The following is a 9,493-nucleotide window of genomic DNA, read 5'->3' on the forward strand; positions in this document are numbered from 1 at the left end:
TTCTGGCAAATGGTCTGCAGTAATGTTAAGAATGAGAAATATTATAATTACCTTTAATTAACGGATTCAATTTAAGATGGCCTGTTTGGTCATTTATTGTCAGTGTTCCCACAAAAACACTTTGTCTGTGTCCTTGAAGTCTAACTAACATGTTGAATACATTTCCTACCCCATAAAACATTTTTTTAATGTTTTGAAACCAGGATTTTTATATTAACTTCTCCTCTTTTATTGGTGCCTCGGTACCTTTTTATAGCGGCCACAGTCACTATGCCATGAAGCAAACATGACGACATCATAGACTGGTCTGCAGGGCCTGATCTGTTCCCAGAACTGTAAACAAAAAGCCACTAGGCCATGATCGAACCCAGGAGTGCCACTTGCTCAGAGCTTTGGGGAGTCAAGACAAGAGCAAGCATGAATCCAATTTCTGAAGCTTTTCAGTCTGTCTGTTCTCAGCTTTACTATTTGACATTTGTTTCTGATCAAACTGTTTTTGTATGGATGTTTTTACAGCTTTGTGTTGCGCAAGGACTATGAGATGATCTGCTTGTTTGCTGTTTTGCATGTGACAATTTGCAACGTAAAGCTGATGCAGCTCACTTCACCTACCACCAGGGGGCAAACTAGCACTTAAAGCTCTTACAACTCCTGCATACGATTCTGTATCAGCTTGTTCAGACACTTTGGTGGAACTATGCAATGTTCACACTCAGCTAGGTGTTTAAAAGCAAGATACAGTGTTTGGGTTTCTATTAAAGGGGATGTGGGCGTTAATAGACTCATGACATCTCCATCCTGTAATCAAAGACTGGTTTCGCAAAGTTTCTTTGTGACAACATGAGTATGTTGTAAACTTGGAAATGGGTTCATAGCAACATCAGTTGTTACATACCAACTGTAAATTAAGACATACTCACATTTCTTAATTTCTTAACTTCAAACTCTTGAAAACGCTATATTTCACATTTCCATCATCCTGTGTGACTCCCCAGTCAGAACTGTGGAGTCCTTCCATTTCCTGGGGACCATCATCACCCAGGACCTCAAGTGGGAGCTAAACATCAGCTCCCTGATCAAGAAAGCCCAGCAGAGGATGTACTTCCTGCGGCAGCTGAAGAAGTTCAACCTGCCAAGAACAATGGTGGTGCACTTCTACACCTCCATTGTTGAGTCCATCCTCACCTCCTCCATCACCATCTGGTACACTGCTGCTACTGCCAGGGACAGAGGCAGACTGCAGCGTGTCATCTGGTCTGCTGAGAAGGTGATCGGCTGTAACCTGCCTTCTCTCCAGGACCTATACACCTCCAGGACCTGAGGCGGGCAGGATAGATCATGGCCTCTCAGCCCTGGTCACAAACTCTTCAGGACACTCCCTTCCAGTAGGAGGTTGCCGTTCCCCAAAACCAAGACTTCACGCCACAAGAACAATTTCTTCCCATCTGCAACTGGGCTCCTCAACAAGATCTACCCCCCCCCCAACACACACACGCAGACTGTCACAGACTGTAATCCCCCCACCCCCCACTACACATTACATTAACGTACATCTATGCGTTACATTAACGCACATCTGGACAATCACTGCCACCTTCTAACATTTTTGCACTCTACACTTTACACTTTATACTTTACACTTTACTTTTTAATTATGTATATTTATGTTCCTTGTAAATATAGTTCTTGCTATAACTGTCCTTTAGCACCAGTATATCAAGACAAATTCCTTGTATGTGCAAACTTACTTGGCAATAAAATCTATTCTGATTCTGATTGTTTGGTATCATAAGAAAACTTTTTTTTTCTTGGGATAACAAGACAATTAATCAGTCATTAGAAAATGTCATCTGGACAAAATGAGATAGGCCTAATCACTTTAAAACAATAATTACGATTATAGCCAATCTTTGTTAAAAAATGAAACTCATTTTTTGTTATGCTACCGCCTCCTCTCATTTTCCTATAAACAGCTTCTCTGCTGTAGAAAAGGGTCCAAACAGTGACTCCTACACAAACATGTATGAAATGTTTCCATTTAGGAAATGACCAAAAGAAATGCAGCCATAGATATAAAAATAAGCCAACCGTTTGTCTTGTTAGTTCAATTATGGTCAAGGAACACTGAATAGAGCACATTTCATAAGAGTATGTGTTGCTCAATGTTAACCAAAAGTTTTCAGAACAAATCATACTTCAAATTTGCCTTCAGGCACCACTCAAACAAGCCACTGCATGTGTTTATGCTGTTTGCCACAGAGGGCCCTCATCTGTCAGAAGAGCTTGGCTTGTACTTTGAGTTGAAACAGTTTCGTTTCTCTCCTTTCATTCTTTTTCTTTTTTACCATAGAGAATGTCCAGAGTCCGTTATATATCTGTGAGTTACTACATTTCTATTGGTAGCAGACCAAGGAACTTAACTCATATTAAAGTCCAATCATACCCCAGCTAAATGTTGGTATATTTTTGTTGTGTCTGATAAACATACTTGTGTTACCATCCAGTATTACAGATTTTCAAATGGGTTCTGTAACATTGTTAAAATAGTAAAGGTGGCCGCCTAGTTTCAGAATCCATCATAGCAAAGTAGATTTTCTATCCTCCTGTGTGTATGTGTATAATAATATGTGTTTCTTTGAAGTAACATAAGACCACCTCAGAAACACTGTTACATAACAGACTTCTTCTTTTCAGATGACTGTAACCGACACCTAAAGATAAAACATAGGGAAATTTCACTGGAAAAAATATAGGGGTAATTATGATACAAGCATTCTTTTCATATAACCCCAAAACCATCTTATTTGTTTAGTGGTGATATATTTGATCTTATCTTCTGAGTAGTGTCATGTTAAGAATGCATCTTCATTGCTCCGCTAATTATAGCTGAGAGATGAATTCATCAGAATAAAATGTAATGCTAGCTTGAAAACTGCACTCACTACAGTGCAATGTAAAAATTTGCAAATGGAAATGTCAGTTTAGCAGTTTAGTGTGCTCTACAGGTCAATCCCAATTTTACCAGTGACATTTGGACATAGCTTCTTATGCCTCCACTTTAATTCCTGAAGGAACGTTAATATTGGACAATTGTGCAAAACCCCCAGATTACATTTAAATCTAATGCCAATCTTTTAAAAATGACTTCTCTTTTCAATGTCTGTGGCAACTATGGTTGTACTATTTTGTATTTTTATGGCTTTAACAACCTGGAGCTAGCAAAAGTCCACAGGATGATGCAGAATGTGTAATCTGGCAAACTTTAGCTGGCAAATGAGTGGGGAATTCTGGGTGCAGTCAACATGGAGGGAAAATAAACACTGTTTATTTACATGTTGAAAATTGGCAAAGTCACTCTTTAACATCCTGTTACAAAAAGTGAATATACTTGTATTTTTACCTCTGGTGATTGTGGAACTACTCTTTCTTTCTTTTTGTGTTTTTTCTGTGGTGTCTGAAAAGTAATGGCTGGATTGTGATGAGTTTAATGTCTACACTCATGCCCTCAAGAGTAAGAGACCGTGGTGGCCCCATCTTTACTTACCTAAAACAATCAGGTTACAAAGTTAGTACTTATTAAATGAACTTATTGCCTGATCCCTTTGACATTAACATATAATTTTTGCTTTGTACATTCATGCTACTGGCAGGGGAAGGGGAAACAATTTGCATCTTTCTGGCCTTTCTGTTTGGGTCATCATCCCACTCTGAACACATGAACCCTTCCTGATGCTGTAAAATTAGTACCAAAAGAAAAGAGATATGAGAACATATAGAAACTTAATTCTTTTTTGATAGTTTTTCTCCATGTTTGCTTTCATTTGTCATTTTCAGGTACAAGCAGTTTACAAATGGATGGTTGCAATAGAAGTAAATGCTAAATTAGTGTCAGTCTACAGCCAGTGAAACAGCCCTGTCCTCATTTCTACTGTGGGTTTTTTGTACTGTGTGCCAAAGTAAAGTTTCTCACACAGTGATAAATGGCTTCTTGAAGATGTCTTCTTTCCTACGCATGCAAAACGACAGCAACGTTGAGGGAATAAAACAACATATCATATTGTCTGAAAGGAATGCTCAAGACTACACAGTGTATCATCACACGGGCTGGGTCCAAGTTCCTTTGGCAGTAGACCATCATCTCCTGACAAATATTCAGTGCTATTAATCCATCAGGATTTTTCAAATATGCAATTGCAACCAGGAACACAGATAGTGGCAGCCAACTCTATATATTTTGTGTGCGTGTGCGTGCGTGTGTGTGTGTGTGTGTGTGTGTGTGTGTGTTGAGGTTACAGGTTGTTGTGCCAACAAACATTCAGATCCCTTTCTTGTTGTATTGTGAGCAAACCCACAGAGCTCACAGGGGAACATTCAGAGCAAGACCAGAATCGCACAAAAAGACTGAGGCAATTTGTCAATAAAACATAGCAGACCAAATGTATACAAAGTGCTTAAGAGCCTGAGTGGCAAGTGGGGAGAAACAGGAAATTTCCAGATTCCTTCTACACAACATAATGCACAGTTCTGTAGTAGCTGTAGTGTCATAAACAACTGAAGTGAGCACCAGTATCCTGCAGGGAAGGAAATGAAAAGGGCAAGTCCATGAGAAGCTTCATTGGGCTTAAGCAGGGTGAATGAAAGTACTGGTAAGAGTATAAACAGTGAGCTGTGCTATCAGATGTCCACTCAGGCACTCAAGGCTCATTAATACCTGTCACAAAGTGTTCAACAAAAATTCATGTGAAAAAAAACAGGAATTAACAGGAAAAGCTTTGGATGGATATGCGATATGAGAATTCTGACAAGTGTTTTTAATGCAAAGTCTCTCAACTGTCAGAACCCAGTGTAACTAAAGGGAGGATGCTTCCTATCTGATTCTGTCTCTATCTCAGTCACACATGACAGAGCAAGTCAACATGTTTCTACTGGTGAACTAGTATATTTCACAGCAACATACAGCAACTCAAGCACATATTATCTGGAAATATTGACTAATATATACTGCATTATAATAAAGTTAAGTCAGGAAACATGAGCCTAAAAGGTGATCTATCATCATATTTAATAATAGTAATAATAATAATTCATTTTATTTATAAAGCACTTACATTTGAGGGCAAATCTCAAAAGTGCTAATCACTAATCACTAGTTTTGACAGATATGCCATTCATCTTCAGTATACATTAATTAATGACAGTAATATGCAGTGACTAATGACTTATTGTCTTGTCATTTCCGGTTTCCTGCCAGCTCCCAAGGTTAAAGCCGGTCTTTCAGATTTTCTATTGTCAGGCCAGGTAACTATATTATCACTATATTGATCCCGAGATACGGCCTTTATGGCTGCCTGATAAAACTTTGTGTACCATCTGTCCGGGGATTTCCACACACAATCAGAAGTAACAGCAGCACTTTCACCTTTATACTATACAGCAATTTCAGTTTGGTACTGTTTATTTTCTTAACTTAAAAAGGCAGACCAGAGACAGGTAACACAATCTATCTCAGAATAAAAATAGCAAGGCAAAATTGCTGATTTGCATTCTGTCTGCCTGTCAGCTAAATATCCAAGTGAAGCAGAGGTAGGATGTCAGCTCTGTGTGTGCATCACGGTCATGCTTCATATGACCAACTGAAGCTCAGAAATGATTCCACAGCAAACTCACTGACTCTGTGACACTGTTGTTGAATATAGAATGACTTTATTCCAAAATACTGATTTATATCTTTTGGGATGTAAAAGAAAACTTAAGGAAATGGAATAGTTTTCTAGGAACATTTAAGTTGTCTTCAACATTATAAAAGCTTATAATGGATGTTGCTGTAACACCAGTCATTACTTTGGGAGTGCAGGCATCAGTGAAAAGCTTTCAATTTAAGGAGACTAGTGGAACTATGTGGGCCACAACATGAGGAATGCTTTTAATAAGGACGGAATTAAACATTTGTTTTTACATGGAATTGAAATGTTTTATGTTTCAAACATCACAAATATTTTTTTTGTACTTAAAATGATCATGAAGGAAATAATAGTCTAATGTTCTTTTATGAGCAAAACTCATAGTATGACTATCGCAGTTGTAGAGCATATGAAAATGGAATGGTAAGTGGATTGTATTTATATAGCACTTTTGTCAAAAGGGTTTTACAATCTTCTTTTTACTCATTCATTTACACACAGTATTTTGCTTGTTTTTATAGTAATTAAATTATCTGCAATTATATGTCATCTGTCTTTGCATTTTGATGTGCAGAATGTAAATTCCTGAGCATGTGCATACAGTTTAAGCAATACTTTCCATGGTGTATGGTAGATAAAAATGCATATTCATGTACATAAATATTCTATTATATATTCTTATAGGGTGTCATGGTGGTGCAGTGGTTAGCACTGTAGGTTCAAGCCCCGGTTTACCTGAAACTTTTCTGTGTGGAGTTTGCATTATTATTATAAAGATTTGTTGTGTACTGCAAAATCATCTAAATATTACATTTATATTCAAACATGCCAAACGGGTATGATATTATGTGCTTTTATTAAAAGAGAAAGACATCATTTGAGCAAGAACATGTAAAGATCTGATCTGTTGCATGTGTTAACACACTCCTCTTAAAACTATGTAAGGCCAAGGATTTCTGCAGAATAAGCAGTTGCATCTTAGCACAAAAGTTCAATTGTCTAAGTCTGTTATCCCATCCTTTTTGTCATAAGCTGTTATTAAGTGCAAGGATTTCATCAACAGAACTTTTTGGACAAAAGTTGAGAACAAGTTATATAAGAATGAATGCCCCAAACACTGTCATTCAACAGCCATTAAAGAGGACTGACTATTTCTCAACATGTAACTGTCAGAGTGAGGGGATGTTAAACCCTTTAGGCCAGACTCCAATTACAACGACCTCAGGCAACACAGGAATTGATTGCATGGTGAGAAATGTTTCCTATTTCTAAATGTACATGTAGACTAATAAAGACATATATCATTTATTAGAGCAGCAACCTACCACCCCCACACATGCTCATACCACACTTATTTTACTTAAATAGTATGTATCTCCAGCTTTTTTTGTATGAATTCACTATCTTAGGAAGGTATGTGGTGAGACAGCAACACACTTAAGTCTTCATACATCTAAACTTGAAACACACACACTAAACACCCACACACATATATCAATGCAGGGTTGAAAAATGAAAGAAAAATGATCGAAGTACAAAGGTGAGGTGTAACATGATCTCTGACAGAGTGCTTTATAAGACATGCCTCACACCTCACCTGTGTACTTAGATAGACACGAGAAGATAGACACAAGAAGACAGCTGCAAACTACCCCTGGAGCATTACAGGTGAGTAACTCCTACCAGAGACACTACGATCTATGTTTATCTGCAAGTTTCTCATCAATTTGTCATTTTAAGAAAAAATGCTAATTTGTTCTGATCATCAGATTTCAATTTTTTTTTTTTAATTCTCATCATTTTCTTCACTTTGTCTTCTTTGTGTGTTTATTTACCAGTGATAACATGTAAATTCACATCATTGTAGTACAAATGTGCCTCATTTAGCTTTTTGTTGTTGTTGTTTTTAGATTTCGAAAAATATTTACTTATCTCTTTGCTAATCAAAAGACCAAAACATGTAAATTCAGGACACATTTATGGATAATGTTCATCATATACAAATGTGTTGAACCACCATTGCTTCATTCAGGACAAACAACTCCTGTGTTTGAAGATATGTGATATGTTCAGAAGTGAGAAGAGAGGAGTTAAAAGGGGATAAAAAGAGCTTAGGGAGTTAAAATGATTTGAGTTGATACATACATAAACAAAGAAAGCCAGTGTAAAACATTTGTTCAAGGTTCAAAGTTTCAGATGTGAGCAGGGAGGGTGTGAGAGGAGTGCAGGTGTAATAATGACAGAGTGATAAAGGCGATTGCAGATAAACACTAACTCTAGCTCTGTTTTCAGAGCTGCGACAACAGACTGCACCATGCGTTTCAACGTGCTGTTCCTCCTGCTGAGCCTATCATTTCTCTGTCTGGCACTGGCACAAGGTAAAGGATTGTAAAAGAACAGCTGGTATCTGGCAATCATGGCATATACACAGCATTGAATGGAGAGCTGTGGACACACAGCCAAGATAACATGAGGGTCAGTGAGGCTGGTTTATTGCTTTAAGTACCTGCGTGGGCAGATGTGATCTCACTGTGATTTGCTCAACACCCTCAGCATTCCCTGATTGCGTCAATGGCTTTTTGATTAATAGACTTGATTCAATGTACTTTGTCTATGTTGTACATGTTGTATATTTATATTAATCTGTTCATTACTATGGCAGCACCGGATTGTACTTGACTTCTGACTTTACTATACGGGATTTCTGATTCCCTCAGTTTCCTATGACGACTGCTGTCTGAAGTATGTGAAAAACCTGAACCACAGAATTCAAAGACATGCAGTGAAGTACAGACGGCAGGAGACAGATGGAGGCTGCAACATCCCTGCTATAATGTAAGTACACATGCACAGACACTGAGAACATCCACTTAATAAAGGAACTGATCAGCCTTCCTGAACTCTCAATGTTTCTTATTGTAACAAATGTTTCTATCATCACGGCTAAAAATAAACATGTTTGTGTTCATCACTCTTTAGCTTCACCATGAAGAGGGGGCGATTGTTTTGCACAGACCCCAAACAGGGATGGGTCATAGATCTGATGAGAAAGATTGACGGCAAACATGTGACACCCTCCAGGGAGGTGAGTGAATCCTGATGATAGTTTATGTCTCTGTGGTGTGACCTGAGCATTTCATTGTGATTTGAACTGATTTTCAAATATCTTTGTTCTTCACATTCTCATTCACAGGGGTTGAACAGAGGCTGAGTGTCACAGCCTGCGGCCCCCGTTCATCCTGTCGCCCTTTGCCATATCATCAGATATCATTGAGCAATAAGCAGTTTATGGTGGCTTTATGGCGTCTGACTGGAAGGCAGTGGAGAAGGCTGGCCAAATCTTATAGCGTTACTTTTGCTTTCACTCATACAAGGGTCCAAAGCTTGTATAGAATTGCAGCAGCACTTTGTTGTCCAGCGTTTGACTGCTGATGCCAAGTGGTCACCACATGATGCATATAAACATATTCAATAGCACGACTGCTTCTGTGACACTATCTGTGGCTGTGTTCTTGCCTTTTCAGATATTTAATAAGCTGTTTAATTATATAAATGGTGATGGAGTGTAAATGATGATAATGATATATGTATATAATATTTCAAATACTTCTTGCATGATGTACCCAGGATATGCGTGAAATACTTGTGTATATGTAAATTTCTGCCTGTAATGTGTGTCATAGGAAAGGAGAAGGTAGTGTCCTAATTTCAGAATTGTTTAAATGTGTCTTTTCATGCATTTTGTTTACGTTTTATTACAGTATATGTGTTTCCATAAAGGCATTATTAAAATAAATTTGCTTCTAACATTC

The 9,493-nt window shown here is 37.9% G+C and overlaps 1 protein-coding gene across 2 annotated transcripts; it reads left to right on the plus strand.

Annotated features, from left to right (window-relative positions):
* Nucleotides 1-7,195: 7,195 nt before the first annotated feature.
* ccl25a (chemokine (C-C motif) ligand 25a) lies at nucleotides 7,196-9,493 on the plus strand. Of its 2 annotated transcripts, none has more exons than XM_018677904.2 (5): nucleotides 7,196-7,349; nucleotides 7,974-8,059; nucleotides 8,399-8,516; nucleotides 8,661-8,766; nucleotides 8,875-9,493. In XM_018677904.2, exons 2-5 carry the CDS (start codon nucleotides 7,996-7,998, stop codon nucleotides 8,890-8,892), a joined length of 306 nt encoding a protein of 101 aa, XP_018533420.1. In that variant the 5' UTR covers nucleotides 7,196-7,349; nucleotides 7,974-7,995; the 3' UTR covers nucleotides 8,893-9,493. The 2 variants fall into 2 exon arrangements, with proteins under 2 accessions (XP_018533420.1, XP_018533421.1); XM_018677905.2 differs by having other exon boundaries at nucleotides 7,268-7,349; nucleotides 7,988-8,059.

Source organism: Lates calcarifer, linkage group LG4 (assembly GCF_001640805.2).
Source record: "Lates calcarifer isolate ASB-BC8 linkage group LG4, TLL_Latcal_v3, whole genome shotgun sequence".
Classification (NCBI taxonomy): domain Eukaryota; kingdom Metazoa; phylum Chordata; class Actinopteri; family Centropomidae; genus Lates; species Lates calcarifer.

Excerpts from the sequence above, each read along its gene's own strand:
- ccl25a (XM_018677904.2), top strand. The coding sequence starts at position 7,996 with ATGCGTTTCAACGTGCTGTTCCTCCTGCTGAGCCTATCATTTCTCTGT. Across the intron at positions 8,060-8,398 it reads CTGTCTGGCACTGGCACAAG|TTTCCTATGACGACTGCTGT; the intron begins GTAAAGGATTGT and ends TGATTCCCTCAG. Across the intron at positions 8,517-8,660 it reads TGCAACATCCCTGCTATAAT|CTTCACCATGAAGAGGGGGC; the intron begins GTAAGTACACAT and ends ATCACTCTTTAG.